At 37.9% G+C, this 17,277-nt stretch overlaps 1 protein-coding gene across 2 annotated transcripts in view; it reads right to left on the bottom strand.

The window, feature by feature from the left end:
* LOC131057374 (uncharacterized) overlaps positions 1 to 17,277 on the bottom strand; it is a 339,223-nt gene that overhangs the window by 199,344 nt on the left and 122,602 nt on the right. For both annotated transcript variants that reach the window (XM_057991535.2, XM_057991533.2), the window contains exon 6: positions 15,289 to 15,370. In XM_057991535.2, the coding sequence (XP_057847518.2) occupies positions 15,289 to 15,370 (82 nt within the window). The remainder of the gene's footprint in view (positions 1 to 15,288; positions 15,371 to 17,277) is intronic.

The raw sequence follows: 17,277 nt of genomic DNA, 5'->3' as shown, positions 1-17,277 counted from the left end.
GAAGTGTCATTACAATTCTGGGTGCATCTCTATTATGCTAATTCTGAATGTATCTCTACAACTTTGATTATAAATGCATCTCTGTTAATTTAGAATGTATCTCTGTTATTTACCGGCTATTCTATTTAAATTTATCTTGCGGTATGATTCGAATTCTACGGCATTATTCATGAAGTATTTACTATGGTTTAGGGTGAACCGATTACTTGCTGGTGGTGTATCCTGGATATGCTAGGTACGCTTCCCTCCTTCCACGATTTTGCTTCCAACATGGCTATGGTTGTTCGTATGCAGTGGATGTCAACCAATGGCTAGTGATTAGAGCAGCGTATATTCAGACTGAAGTCCACACGTGATTTTTCCTCAACGATTTCCTCCCCTTTATATCTCTCAATTTGAGGGAGAGGTCACACCTCTTCATCATGTATGCCCTTTGGAAAGAGTGCAACTCTTCATTATTTCTACCCTTTGAAAGGGACACAGCCTTTCATAATCAGATGTGCACTTATTATTTAAATCAGATCTGCACTTCTCATTTCCAAATTATCCCCCCTCAAATGAGGTTCTCTTCACCCTTTTATATCTCAATGTTGAGGGAGTCACAACTTTTCCTTTCATGACTTTTGACTTTTCATTAACTTAATTAATTTTTAATTAATCATATTTAATTATATTATTTTATATTTTAATTTAATTTTTAATGTTTTAATTTTATTATTATCATTTATTATTAAATTCTATTTCAAAGTGGGGACATTACAGAGAGTACTTCAAAATCTAGGAGATGATTGATATAGCTCTACCCCTCATGAGAGCTCTCTTCTAGACTCACGCTCAGATTCCCGCATTGCAGACAATCCTGGATCCCCATAATATCAACACCTTTAAGGAATGGTATTGGATTGTCAACATGAAGAATGACATGGCGGACAACATCAGAAAAATTTAGGAGTGCAGGGAAGCCTTGTATGGCATTGAGAATATCGGTGAAAATATCCTCAGGGCATTGGTCATTGGCTGGAAAGATGACACAAAAGGTGACGATGTAGTATAACGATGCAATGACAGGTTGACGACTGATAAAACTACATAATGCACGGAGGACATAGAATTCGCCAGCAGGCTGCACGCAAATATACTGCATTTTGAAGCTCTTCAATCAGATTGGCGCGAACCGCTGAGGGTAGTAGACATCCATTGAGAGGGAATTCAGTTCAAAGTGTGTAATCCTCCCATTCCTCCTAGTAAGGAATTGTTCTCGGTTTGCATGAAGTTTCAGGAATATGTTCGGACAAAGCGCGCAGCAAACCGAGACATCTGGAAAGATTACGTGCAAGGGGAAGTTGAATTTTTGGTAAAAGAATCTACCTCGTAAAAAGAGAAAGTGCTTTCCTAGAGTTAATTATTTCTTTCCAACTACCCAAGTTCATTACAGATTTTGAGCTTCGTGCAAGTGCACTTTTTGGGGAGCAACTTTATGTTAGGTAGTTATTAGTTAGTTGGTAGTTGGTAAGGAGATATTTGTTCCTTATTAATAGGTATGGGCAGCCATGTCTTGGAGGATGAATCTGGGTCACTTGTAAGATTGAATCTGGGCCATTCATCCAATTTTGGAAATCTATATAAGGGACTGTTTTTCCCTCTTTTTGTAAAAAGTTCTAAGATTGTTGCTAAAACTCTGGTGAATTTTATACAAATTTAATGGAAGTTAAAGTTGTCTTAACTTTATGTGAGTGCATGGTCTCCTTCACTATTTAATTTTCATGTCATGTATATTGCTTTTAGATAATATTTTCAGGTTAGTATTTGATAGAAACCTTGGAGTTCATACCATTAAGGATTGACTGATTGTCACTCCCCCTGCATGGTTAGTCTGAACCCACTTATATGTTTAGTTCAATTGTTAAATATCAAATGGGTGGGATGTAAAAGTTCTACATTTATGTTTAATAGCATGAAAATCTAACTCTCCTTGAAGATTGCATCAAGTTTTACATAATTGTGTTTTATTAGCTAGTAAAGTTGAATCTAGTTTTTTGAAGGTTTCAGTCAATTTTCCTAATTATGCTATATTAGATAAATTAATTAACTACTTTCTCTCTCTTTCTCCCTCCTTTTTTCCCTTTTTTATCAGAAAGTTGAAGTCCAAAACAGCATCATGTTAAAGAGAAATTCGATGAAGTCAAGACTATAGAGTCTTAGGGAACCCATGCAACCAAAACTGATTTTATTTAAGCACGTAAGTCCCCTTGGTGTTTCCAGCAAAACACATCAAACAACTGAGTTATCCTACAGTCATGAACTAATAATTGGAACCTTGAGGTTGTCCCCTTTGATCAACCAAAACAGCATTAGGGATTCCTTATACAAGAGAGAAAAGGATACTCAGCGAAAACATTCTATTCTGCGTTGGCCAGATAGAGTTGTAGCAATACGATTTTAGCCACATCAACAGGTTGGACAGAGGACAAAATGGTCAACTCCCCGGTATAGACGGAATAAAGAAATATTGATTAATCATGGAGTTATGTTTATTTGATTATTAATAAAGTGATAGCTTTATTAATAAATTTTATTATGAGGCCATTTAATGTTATATTATAAGTTATTATTATTTCACAAAAAATGGGTCATACTCTTCATTAAAATGGGGCCATGTTATAATTAATTATTGAGCACCTAGCCAAGGAGGAAATTAAATGACATAAAGTGCAAATTTTAAATTATATTATTAATGATTTATTAGAAGATTCTAGATGGCCAACTTCATAAGGAGGAATTAAAAGTAAAGGAGGATTTATCTCGCATTGAGCATGGAGATTGATTTGTAGTTTGAGGAGTCTTTGTAAACAAACCTTGTCTTCCTTCAAGAGCATGTTATGAGATTATTTCATTGAAGCTATTTCTCCATAGTTGCTGGAAATCAGTGACTGGATTGTTCTAAGGACGAAAACCCTTGGATTTCTTGGTGTAGGACAGAAACCCAAGCACCGTTGTGAGGTGGTTTCACCCAGGAATCACTATGGAGTTTATTGTAGGTTCTTAATTCATGTTTTTAGCATAATAGCAGCTAGGGTCTGCACACAAATTCATATTATCAGCTGCATATTTTTCCCAGAATGTTACAGCAGGGTTTGAGAGCAAATTAAAAGGGGTAAAGATTGCATATTGAAGACCTCTTAACCATCAAGCGCACCATCAAGTATTTTCAACAGCAAACTGCCATTACGTTCCAGGTTTCTCATTATATATTAACATTATTTAGTTTGGCACATTGTACTTGGCTTTGGCATTCGAAAATAAGGAGTTACAAGGTTGCACAATAACAGTTTGATGAAATGTCTTTTTTGTAGTTATTCATTTCAGCTTGTATTGAATCACTAGTATGCATGCCAAGTGTTTGTAGAAATGCTTATTGGTTGTAGGAATCTGTTACAATCATTTTCAATCTTCATAGGCCATTGGAAATGCAAAAGAGAGGTCTTGCATTGCATCTCTGTTATTTGTTAAGCTTATTTACATTCATTTTTTTAAGCATTTGGTCATCATTGGCAATCATCAAAACAAAACCAAACAAACTGAAACAAAGAACAAGTACAGACTTTGCAAGACAAGTGTTTGACAATATTCCTTGGATCCGAAATCATCACAATAGGGTCAAATTTAACAATGGATTTTATAAGTGCCATGAACAGTGATGCTACAGTGCCATGAATAGTGTTGACAACAAGGATATCAGATTTGTTGGAGCTGATTTGGTTTGTTTTTTTACCCTATAGTCTCCTACATTCTTCAGCTTATTGCCCTGCAGTTATGCATCATTTCGGGACTCCCTAGATGTGGTATTCAGTGAGTTTGCAAACCCAGAAAAAAAATCAGAATGCTGCCATATTAAAAATCAGATCATTAACAGCAATGATAAGGTGATTATAGCTCGTATGAAGTCCTTGTGCACAACCTCCCGGTATGTGAAATACATGTTCTAAACCATTCTTGCGATTAAGAATATGATTATTGAGAGATATGAATGTCTGAATCATTTTATCAGAATTGTCCATGTATGAATTCTGACTGATTTAAAGCAATAAGAGTGGTCTTCTCTACTACTATAATTGTCAATGTACTTTGCTTAACATTCTATATGTTCTATATGATATTTGGCATTAAAACTCAGCTGCAAATCAAACAAAAGAACTCAGATAAAACTCAGAACAGACTTTGCGTACAAACTATTTGACGAAATGCATATGACCCAAACTGAAAATTTAAAGTCACAATTAGACAGGGATCTTACAATGGTATCAGAGTCATGTATCCTGCCAGCCTGTTCAGAAAGTCAAAGTTTAATTTACAGTTTGTCTTGACCAACATTTTTCTAACATTAGTCCCATTAGATTGTTGAAAGATGAGGTCTATGCAGGAGCTTTTGACGGATCTGAAGCAGCCTTATGAGAATTATGATAGAACTTTGCCAAAGCTGATCCATCATCCAGAATTACTAGAACCTATTCCTGCAAAAGAAGGAAGAAAAACATTATGGTGGATAGTCTAACCAGCTCAATGAGTTACAAAGAGTTGGGCAAAATGTTGTATACTGCAGGAGAGAAACTTGGACACTTGTTCCTTTCAAAAGATGCTCTATTCACCTCATTGGAGGAAGTGGCGAAGTATTTGCAAAAGGTGGATCAGTCACCTTCCCAATTGATTCAAATAGCAGTAACTCCAAGATGGAATTCTTTGCATGAGTACAGGCTATTGAGGCACAAGGATAAGGAGGTAAGGCTTATTGTATCTTGTTGTTTAGGTGAAATTATAAGAATTACAACTCCTGAAACTCCATACGAAGATGATAAAATGGAGGTGGTCTTCCAAGTAATCATTGAAAGTTTTGATGGGCTAGGTGAAATCAACAGTCCTTTCAGTAAGAGGGCTATGAATTTAGAATTAATGGCAAGTGTCAGGTCATGTGTCATCATGATTGATCTGAAGTGTGATGAATTAATTCTTCAAATGTTCCGATGCTTCTTTACCAAAATCAGTAAACATCATCCAAACAATGTTAGAGCAAGCATGCTAACCATTATGTTCTTAATCTTGGATGAGGATGATGATATCTACAAGGATTAGACGTGTTGGCCATTTGGAGGAAGGAGCAAAATGTTTCGCCAATTACTTATGAGTTCTCACGAAGTTTGGTTGAGCAGAAAATTGAAAAGTTCAGGGAACAATTAACTGAAGGGGAACTAAATTCCTTGGAATTACAGGTTACGGGATCTCCCAAAAAGAGCAAGAACCAAATGAGAAGAGAGCATATTTGCTTCACATGCCAAGAGGCATGGACATTGGATCACATATGTGGAGTCAATAAGGGAAAAAAATTATTGCAGCCAAATAATGTTGAGGACAAAAAGATAGTTGAAGATAAAAATCAGTATGAGGCTCCTCATGAGCCAACACCTAATGATGTTCGGGATGGAATTATCTCTGAACAAAATTCTATCCTAACATCTTCTCAACAATTAAATATGGAGGTTGGCATTCATATCAATGATGGTGTTGATACTAACCTCAAAGATAAATCAGACATAAACTTGCATAATGCTGATTATCAATCTGGAAATGAAGATGAGCAACATGATGTCCAAGAAGTTGAAGAACCCATTGTGGATAAAGGTAATGTGAGCAAGAGTCTCTTGGTGGGTGATTTAGAAGTCATCATTGATGTGCCATGTGAGGAGATGAATTCTCCTGATAGTTCTATGGTTACTTCTATGGTTACTTCTAACACTGCTCCTCTTCTTTTATTTGAGAACAGTATGCTATCATCTCACGTATTGGGTGATTGGGATAATGAGGATGAGTCTACTTATGGAACAAATGTTGCCTTAGTTCCAAATCAGCAAGAAGACAAAGAGGAAATCTTAGAGAAAGACTTTGGAGAGGGTCAAATTCTTCAGGGTCTTTCACCCACATCATCCGTTAAATCCAATGTGGTTCATAAGCCAAGTTTGGAGAATCAATTGAAAGTGAACGAATATAAAGTTGTGGCACCACTTTCTCATTTTGATAGCACTCACAAGTTGATAGAAAACCATCTATGGAAGAGTCAATTTGAGAGGAGACAAAAAGGTGATGAAGAATCTTCTCATCCAGATTTTCAGGTGATCAAAACAGCAATGGAAATAATGAAATCGGATTATTTAAATTTACTATTAGATCGTGATCATCTTCTTGACCTTTTGCAGTCTATTCTGAAGCATTAAAAAGAAAGGAGGAGGAAGTTGATAGGTTAATCTTTGAGCTTATGCACACCAGGGATTCCTTGGAAGCTACTCAAGTAGCTCTTCGAAAAGTTAAAAATCAAAAGGAAGAGCATTGTGTGGGTGCAATGTCCCCTTCTCAGTAAGGAGAAACCAGTGGTCCATTAGCCTATTCTTGAGACCCGTAGCCTGACTGGAATCAAGAATTAGGGTTTCCTATTTTGTGGAATACTGCGTGAGCCAATTGATGCTTGTCTGGTAGGGATTCTTCGATTCAGATTGTGGATTCATTCTGGGTTTTTTGAGGGCTTCATAGAGGTACAACATGCATCTTATTCTGAAGTGATTTATGAACTTACTACTTTTAGTAAGTTGGTGGTGTTGACATGGCTAAAATCGCATTGCTACAGCTCTCTCTAGCCAACACAGAATAGAATGATTCCTGTTGAGTATCCTATCCTCCCTTGCGTAAGGAAATCCCTAATGTTGTTTTTAATTGATCAACGAGGATGACCTCAAGGTTCCAATTGTCAGTTCATGATTGCGAGATAACTCAGTTGTTTGATGTGTTTTGCTGAGAATACAAGGGGCCTTACATTTACAACAAGTTGGTCTGCATCTGATTCTCAAACTGGGAAATAAAAGCAAAGGAGAAGGGTTTAGGAGACTTAAAATTAACAAGATTGGTGTGCGAGTAGATAGATTCAACAAAACCAACCCCTGCTTGGCCAGAATAACTCACAATCTCACAAGAACGGTGCAATCTTCAAGGGGACTTAGAAGATTTTTAGACTGCAGGTGCATGCCTGAACACCCAATCATGGCGCAACTCAGACGAACACCTGCAATTGAACTAAGCACGATTTTAAAAGGCTCAGACTAACCATACAAAGGGATACACAATCAATATATCCCCAATGGTATGACCCTGATTCCATCAGATACCTGCACACCAAGAAGGATCTATCTAAACCTGTTGAAAGAAACCATGCAAACAGATAAAAACCAAATCAATGTCCATATATTGATTTCAGCTACTATTACAACAATTTCTGCAACAATTCTACTCTATTCCTAACTACTAAATTCTAACCTTCTACAAAAACTCTAACCTGTCCTAACTGTCTAACTGTAAAAAATCTAACTAGAATCTAAACCTTTACAAGAGAAAGGCCTCTACCTTTCATAGATTTTACAAATTGAATTAGAGGCCAATATTGACTGCATCCAACAGCCCTGATCTGCCTTCTAGAAACCTGGCAGCCTTAACCCATGCCCATTTAATCCTTAGTTATCCACCCAACCATATTCTCAACTACCCACCACTATTTAGCATTAATTCGATCAATCGGGTAGTTGGAAATATCTGACCTGTGTCCCCTCATTTTGAATTCATTAGACGGGGCCCACAGGCAGTTCTTTACATTAAACAAATTCAGTTTTTAAATTGATTTTCTAGAATTTCTTCTAGCAGTGCAATTCTGAGAATGCATGCACTTGTTGTATTCTGAGTCTTCTTCGTCTTCGGTCTTGAGGGTGGATCTCAACTTGTGGTTCAAGTGGTGGCGTGCTTCGTCGTTTTGATCCTGCGCTCTGCAATGCAATCTTCATTGGCAACTGTTGGGGCTGTTGAATCGATCTTGTGCTCCTGCAAATTTGCTTTGATCATGATCAAGTCTTCAATCTGCGTTTAGGTTTTCGATTTAGCTCTTCCCGACGTCGTCCTACAAACAATGAATTTCAACCTAGATTAATCATTTTGAAAAAATTTAAAAAAATAATTTAACAAATATTAAATTTTTAGGCAACATCGGGCTTTGGTTTGGCGAAGACGGAAGACGTTCGCTATAAAGTAATGTAAACCCCCCTTTACAAAATTAGGGTTTTAAGGCTAAAATGCAAGATTTAAAACCTTAATTTAAAATGCCCCCCCTTGTGGCAAAAATCAACCATTCTGGCTTAGATGTGAGATTTGATTTCTTTTTCCTTTTCTCACAAAACTTGAGGAAGGGCCGATTTTGGTTTAATCACCCCTTTGTTCAGTGAAACTCGGGCTATGGAGAGAATGAAACATTAAAATGCCCTTTCATTATGATGAAAATCGGCCATTGTGGTCAAAAGGTGTGATTTTCACTTTGTTTCCATTTCTCACAAAATTGATTAAACTGAAAAAATTCCTTTGCCTCCTAATTTCGGCCAATTTTGGTGAATTGCACAACCTTAGTCAATTTTATTATTTCGGCTAAATGATCTGATTTATGCAACTTTTTCTTGCCTTTCACCTTCGGCCTAAATGAGCCTTTAGCGAGAATTTGGTCGTTTTGGTTCAAGGCGAAGTTACCTTTCCAGAAATCGTTAAAACGCCGAACTTTATTTTCTTTTTGCATTTCATCTTTAGAAGAAAATTGGCCATTTTAGAGGAAATGCACGATTTCTCTATGCCCTTTGCAAGAAATTCGGGTGTTTTCGACAAATAGTGCGATTTGGCATCGCTTGTGCTTAGACGTCCTCTTTACTTGACTCGAAATTTGTCCCTCAAAATGCACGAAATTTGGACGTTTCACTTCATTTTCGGCCTATGGACTCATTTGGCGATATTTTTGTCCTTAATGACTTTTTGGGCAAATGGAGTGTTTTGCACAATTTTCGGGTTTTGGAGTTTTCGACCTATGAGAGGATTTTGGTGAATTTGGACTTGAACATTTTTAAAATGCCCTTTCGAAACTTCGGGCGAATGGAGAGTTCTATGCGATTTTCACTATGCTTGGGATTTCCTTCCTTTTCCTTAATTCGCAATTTCAACAAAAATTGCGCGACTTTGTTTTTTGGTTATTTTCGGCCATTCTAGCCCGAATGGCCGATTTTGGTTTACTGAATGCCCTTTGTTAGGTGAAACTCGGGCCATTTGATGTTTTCGTGCAACCTAGGGTTTATTTCAAATGCCTAGCTGTCTGTTTTCGAGCTATTTGCTCCTTTTGCAAGTTCGGATATTTAGCGTGGAATGAGCGATTTTCTTTAATTTGCCCTTTCTACAAGTTTCGAGATTTTGAGCATTTGGCACAATTGGACTTTGCCATTGTTTTTCAGCCATTCAGGCCCAAATGTATGATTCCTTTTGGCCGAACTTTGTCATTCTAGACACCAACATCAGTTATCACAAACTCGGCCTTGTGGAAGCAAAATGCAGGACTTAGACGTGTTTGAACGAACTTCATGACCCTCACAAAATTCTAAAAAAAATCTGAACTTTCTCAGATGCCTTTGCTTGGAAGAATTCGGGCTTTGGCAATAAATGTGCGAACTCTGTTTGAATATCTCCCTCTCATGCGGGCAGATTGCAACAAAAACTTGGGGTTCCCTGTGAAGTAGGGCGATGTGTCCTTAACGCACAACAAGTGGCAGCTGACTGGATTTTGAGGTTTTTCTAGGCTTTTTGAGCTCATTCACGGGGTTCAACGAGCATGTTTTTCGGAGTTATTTTCATGACCTACTATTTTTAGTGTCAGCTCAAGCAGTACTATTTTTGGTAGTCTTGGGCAGAGCTCCAATCCAGTTCAAATTAGTGATTTCCTGCACTTCAATTAACAGTTTGATTTGGCAATGATCAATAGTTGATTTATAATAGATTTATTAAATATTATTACTTTATCCTAAAGTTTGATATTTAATTATTTTTACTGATCAATTTTGGAGAAACGACTTAGGAAGGAAAAAATAATACCATTTATCCTAAGTGATATTTTATTTCCTAAGTAAGGAGGGCACCCAAAATGCAGTCATTTCACACTTTATAATGTTTTCTCATGTTCGAACATGTGTACCTTGGTAAAGTTCGAATAGAAGGCTTGAAATGGGACGCCATGTCTTGAGGGGGTCATGTAATGAGATGCAAATGAAATTAAAGGGAATTTGGTGCCATGTTCATTTGAATTTGAGATTCAGAAATCTATAAATACAAGGTTGGGCACCTCATTTTGATCATCTTGGAGAAATTATACCGTTATGCTGCCGGAATGGTGATTGAATTTGAGCTTCGAAGTTGTGGGTTCCTAGCTTGCACAGTTTCATACTTGAAATACAGTACCTAGCCGATTCAGTGTGTTGTTGGAGAAATTTGAGAGAGTGTTTTTCAGTTTTCAGTGTGTTCAGTGTTTTTTTGTGTTGCTGGTTTGGTGTGGCTGAAGCAAAGTTTTGTTCATATCTCCCTACCCGTGCTGCAGATCATTCTGGGTAGTGGATCATCAGAAGCGTATTGGTTGGGCGATTATTATTCTTCTTTGGCATGGATTTTGGTGTGATTTTGGATTTTTAGCAGCAAGTTGAACTTCCAATGCTGGTCGTACCTTTCTGGAGGTGTCTCAGGTTGCGTGCTGCTCTTTGTTGGTGTTCTTGGTGCTGGTTTATGCTCCTATCTTGGTCACCTTGGTCATATCTCCCATTTGCCTATGTTCGTGTGCAATTTGGAGCTATTTCGAGGAAGTTGTGAGTCTTTTAGTGTTGCTGGTCCATTGCTGGAGTTGCTGATATTTTACATTAGATTTGGTTATTTGTGTTTTAGCTTGTATTTCTTTGAGTTTCATTGTTATGATTCCTAGTACTTCATTGTATTCATCATTGTTTCCTCCCTACCTTGAGTTATTCAAGTTTCCAGAATAAACAAGAAATAAGCACAGAACATATGATAACAGTTTCAATTATCTACAGAGCATGGAAGTAACAATCAAATGGCAGAAAGATGTTCTTTTATTGCATTGCCAAAAATGTACGACACATCAACATTATTTCCGAGGTTCCCTCACATGGCAATATATACTGTCTGGCGGTTGGTCGAGGTACCAACCGTCGTAACCAACACGGGAACCCACACGGCCAACTCCAAACATAAAAAAATGACATAACAATAACTTAAAATTTTTATTCCTAATTACAGCCTAACACCAGCCCCCCCAAAAAAGAAGTCTTCCAGACGACAAACAAATGGAAGCTAATGGAAGCAACTGAAACTAATGTGGAGACGGTTGAGAGGACATCCGTGGAAGTATAGATGACTGAGATATGCCCGTTCGCTGGAGACACTGTGTGGCTGCCAGTTCTCGCTCTCGTGCCAACTTAACCATATGAGTAGCCTCAACAATTTTGTTGCGGGTTCTCTAAAGATCCTGCCCCTGCTCCTGCAACTGTTACTCCTCGGCTAGTCTAGCCTCCAATCCTGCCACCTTAGCTGTCAGCTCATCCTTCGCCTTGCCACTCGCTTCTAACTCCTGCATGTTCTTGGTGACTGTCTCCTCCAATGCGGTAATCTGAACGTACTCCTGAGCCAACTGTGACTAACTCTGCTGGATGTGGTGGACCAATGTTTTCCAGACACCCTCTGCTTCCTGCACTGCCTGATCCCACTGGGCCTTCATGGCTTCCATCCTCACCACTGTTGTCCATCGATACTTCAAGACTAGGTCTCAGAAGGCCATCTCCATTCCACGCATGGAACCATAAATCCCAGTCTCTTCTATCACAATCATGTTTCTCATCCAAGCATCCATCATCTCAAGGGTCTCTGACTTCGGCCATCCTTTGGGCGTGAAACATCGGAAGAATTCCCCCTCATAGTCCTCCTTGACAAAGGACAAAAGGCACTCGGACACTTGAGCTATCCTCGGATCATATCCAACTTCCACACCCTTCACAACGTGGCCGACGTCACTCAGGACTTCGCCATTCCCTCCAACTGGAACGCACATCGCTGCAAAGTGCCAAATGGGTCTGCGGGGTCGGGCTACTCCAACCGAAGTATCAGTTCTTCTATGTGAGGAGAGGAAGATTCCCCCCTCCCTTCCTGAACTCCTTTGTGCAATGTATGCTCCCCAATAGTCCCATGAGTCTGGAGTTCCCTCTCTCTGTCAAATTCCACACCGCCAATCTGCAAATTGCTAGTCTCAAGTCCTGCATCCCCGCCAGGTGATGGCAACAATTCTGGCAATTTCTCCACCCGCACCCCGAGGGTCTCCAGTAGCCAAGAGTCAATCGTCTTCTCCAGGTGGTCATCAACACAGGTGGGACTCAAATGTGGGATGGCCTCCTCCTATCCCGAGGTCACCCTAGGTGGCGGTGGCAATGATGCCTCCACGTCCACTACATCAATCACCTAGATTGGTACATCCTTCGTCTACTCAACCACATATTGTCTGTCAAGAGGGTTCTCGGCCACCATCACTTCCACGCCCATTCTACTGTCTCCTACGCCTTCTATCACCTCCTCAGTCACTAGATTATCACCACCCCTTGTTCCAACCTCAACTAGCAGTCGGCCTAGGGCTGGAGCCAAGCGAAAAGTGTCATCTTCCCCACTCTCATCATCTGACGAGGATGCCTCCACGACATCTTCCTCACTATCCCTGCTGCCTACACTAGGAGATTTCCCCACGTCTTGTCGTTGTCTCTTCCTCTGTGGTTCCCCGTGGGTTGTCATGATGTCCAAATGCGTCCAGTAAAAGATGGGGGGTTTATATGGCTCTAATCTGGCTAACGGTTGCAAGTCACCCCTCTTTTCAGGTGGCACTCCTATACGAACAGCATCCAGAAACATGGCAATGGCATGATGCGACATAGAAAAAACCTTGTGTTGTAGCCGTAGGCATTCGTGGATGAACTCAGAAAAGAATGACATCCAATTGAAGATCATGCCATTCCGCAACCCGTTCATCAAATACAACATCCACACGGCGATGTCTGACCCCCGACTGGCTCCTGTCAGTCTTCTTTTGATGATGTCCATGATACATCGCCACTACACATTCGCCACAAATGTCCGCTTCACACTGCGGCTACTGCCAAATTTCCATATACTGTCATGTTCACCTTGTGTCAGGTCCCCTCAGCAAAACAGTCGAACCAATTGCTGCTTTTGTTCTAATGTCATCTTCCTTTTAAGGACAGCAGAAAGCAACATATCTTGGGCTTGGTGTAGAAATGACTCCAAAAAACCTTTCATGTCTCTTTCCCCACTCTTATGTGTTGTACTATTGGTAATTGAATAGAAATGAAATGTTGTTTAATCCTAACAATAAGTTGAATATGTATATCTGTATATGCTCTTATGTCTTGTGTGTAGGATTTACATACAAGATTTCACTACATTAAGCAAGATATTATTTGGTGAGAGTTAAAACCCTAACCCTAATATGTGTGATTTGTGTTTTTCGGGTCAAAAATAGGGCATATTGGGAAGGGGACATTACAAGTTGATTCATAGTGAAACCTAATGTCCATACCATTTATGATTTGTTGATTGCAAGTTGCAATGCATGGTTAGACTGATCTCAATTCAAAGTTTAACTTCAATTTATTTATGCTCATTGTTCATGGTGTTGATGTGCATATGTGCTATGAAAATCATTCACTTATCCTTAGGAGATTGCACCATCTTTGTGTAGTTGTTTCCTCATGGTGAAGCAAAGCTTGGTTTGGTTTCACTCAATTGACAATCATTTCTTACATTGTCAAGTGTTAGCTTAGATTTCCTATCCCTTTATTCCTTATGTCTTTTATTTTCCACTTAGTTCAGTGTTCCACATTCCAACCACAATTCACAAACATAAGTCCGTTTTGATTACCAGCATTATCACATCAAATCATTGAGTCTATCCAGAATATAAAGTTGATTGTTCGCATTGTAAACCTTGGACTTGCCTTATTTGATCACAACGTTTAGCATATGAGGTTTCTTTGTTCAAGAGAGGATGGAATACTTAGTATTTTATTATGTCTTCAAGGTGTCCTAAAAAACACATCAACATGAAGATTAGTTAGAATAAACAATAATGCATTAAGAAGAGTGATTAAATCTTGAAGAGACATATGGTTGTAGCAAAGGAAAACTACCCATTCCAACGGTCACCACTTTGAAGGATGGTCATAACCCCCCAACCTCGAATGGAGTATAAGAAGACAACACCAATGCATTCAAGGCACCATAAAAGGAGCCGATCAGATTTATATAAGATATCGTCTGGAGCATCAGTTCGGTCATAGTTTTGTCATCGATTGTAGCAGATTGATTTATTTGCAATCATTATTTGTAACGGCAGATTGGCATATTGTATTTTACCTTATGGACTAAGTTCTTATTTACAATAATATCATATTTGAATTCTATTAGGAATAATAGGCAAACATATGGTCTATAATAAGTTATTTCACTTATCCTTATGTGTGTGTGTGCACATATATATATGTACACACACACACATATATGTATGTGTGTATGTATGTATTTATAGGTACATACATACATATGCAATTATAACAATGTCAACAAGATTTACAGTTGTTAATTATAGGGAATTAAGATTTATTTGATGGCTATGCTTAATTTCATATTTATACATATACATTCATAATACATGAGAAATTAGTATATTAATGACCTAATCCTTAATCATTCTCTATTCTTCATGACGATTGGTTGGATTAGTTAGGGAAAGGCAGTTTTAAAACCTCACATGGCAGGTGAGGCCCAAGATGTGGTATGGACAGGTGTTCCTGAAACCCTTGGGCCTACTTATGGAGAATGGTTTTCCAGCACCCTAACATAGTTATTCCCCGTCCTCCGTTAGGGTTGATGATTAGGAAAGAAGTAAGGATTGGGTTTAAATATAGTAATTATCAATTTTATTATGAATACTGATTGTTCTCTAGTTTTAATAATTTTATTTAAGGCATAAGTATGATGAAGTTTATTTAATTATGGAAAACATGCATACTCTTAGTAAATGGTTTCTAACCTGTTTTGTAGGGCATCAATCAGGTGAAAGGTATTTCTAACCCAGCTTGTTTAATTGAAATTGAGAATTAGCGATAAATTAGGGCATTCCCAATTATGGAACATTACAGTCTTTAATTACAAAAATTGTCATTTGAATTGATACTAATATATACCTTTTGCTGATTAGAAATTTAAATGAAAAAAAACATCATACAACAGTCAAAATAAAAATAATCGTTTAAATGTTTGAAATTAAACTGCACTCACCATCACCCAGTGGTTCCAACTTGATGCCTACATTTCCCATGCGTTTGTGTGGGGTTACAAGATTTGCATCCCAAACTGCAATCTATGATTCATTCCAAGAAGAAAGATAAGGCAGAGATCTAAATATATTTTTGCATTGATCTAAAGAAAAATAATTATGGTGAAAGAGAAGTCAAAGATTGAATCAAAAATTGCTTTCACCTTTTCAATTTTAACTGAGCATACTTGGAAACAAACTTCAAGACTGAAATTAAATACAGGTAATTTTTCATCAAATCTCAGTCATATCCAGGCAAGTGTATTTTATTCATAAGTGAGCATCTAATAGCTGAACTTGTTGATGAATTAATAAGTTCATGTTTCCTTGCTAACCCCAAGGCTTCATTAATATTTGTAACCAACTTTCTGTTACAATTTAAATCGCTGAGCATATAAAAAGCTAAAATTTGGATGCCCTTATGGGAATTAAAATTTGATTAAAAACTTATGGGCCAAGGCTCAAGGTGGATGAGAGAGAGATAAGAACAGATTTTTTCAAGCAGTGTCATATTAATTCACAAATTTTATAATGTAATGAAACATCATCCTATTATAAAGACATTAACTAACAATAGATGTGGACACTAGTCAAGAGAGAATATTGTTGGCTTTATGAAAGAACTTACAAGTACAACAATCTAACCATCAAGATCAAAAACCATCCATGAGAGAGATGCAATATAATGAATTGCTATATTTGCCGAAAAACAATGAATAAAATATGTTATGAAACAATAAGATGTCCTTGCTATATAGGAACGGAAAACTTTCCAAGCTATCTAAAATCATGAAAAGTGTCCTAATCCTATTGTATGAGACACAAAAAGTACATGACCTAACTAAGTTTAAGTAAATAATTGTGAATAAATCCTAAAATGAAATTAGCTAGATAATATACCCTATTCACACCAAATCCCCTCCCTACATAGGGAGGTACAAACAAATGCATAAAAAACAAAGATTGGGTTCACAACAACAAGGCCTAATGAGGTACCCATGTACAAAAAATCCCTCACAATGAGAAAAGAAGAAAACCTTGTGGGAATAAAATCCTCTCCAAAAGAGAGAAACAAAAATGAAAATAAAACACGTACAAGTGAAGAAAGGATACAAGAAGACCCCCCCATACCCCCAAAGACAAATTCTCTCACCCCAAGCATCAATTGCAATTGAAGATAACAAGGCAAATCCAAAGGCTTGGTGAAGATGTCTGCAACCTACTGCTATATAGGCAAATACTCCAAGTTGTGATGTCACACCTAGCTGATCACCAAAAATAAAGACCTTCCAAGAACATACAATCAAATGATTGGGCAATAATGATAGGAAGTTTAGGAAATTAACCAATCTCTACAGACTTCCTGTCCAAAACAATGACAGGAACTTGTCCAGCAAAATGATAGTTTTCAGATAACCAATTCACATTCAGAACTTTGTCAACAAGAATTCCTATGAATCAACAAAACAAACAATAACCAGGAAATTGATAACCAAACCCACTTGAATAACAAATAATGAACATCTATTCATTTATTCAATCTTCCACAAGGATGACACCATTACATAACAGATTATTTATTCAACAAGGTAAGTCCGAGCATGGTCTTTGACATGCTCACATCACTTTTGTTGCTCTTCCTTCAACATTCAACACTCTTTGTTTACTCCCTACGGTGTAGTTTCTCAAACAACCAAAAATAAACAGAAATTAACAAGCACATGAAATAATAATACATATGATAATGCACACTAGACAAAACAGTAAAATATATCTTCATTCGCACATGCAATTTTTACAGAGAAGAAACCAAAGATGGTTGGCCAAGGATTACAGTTGACCTGACTATACCATACTCCCTTCCTTGGCGGTACACAACATATCTAAAGGACCCGACAATTGTGTTGTGTGTATTGCACACACCCCCCTTTGCTTCACAAGGGACCCCCATT

This window comes from Cryptomeria japonica, chromosome 5 (assembly GCF_030272615.1).
Source record: "Cryptomeria japonica chromosome 5, Sugi_1.0, whole genome shotgun sequence".
In the NCBI taxonomy this organism is placed as follows: Eukaryota; Viridiplantae; Streptophyta; class Pinopsida; order Cupressales; family Cupressaceae; genus Cryptomeria; species Cryptomeria japonica.
The sequence above is the reverse complement of the archived record's forward strand: the minus strand, read 5'-3'. Positions and strand labels throughout refer to the sequence as shown.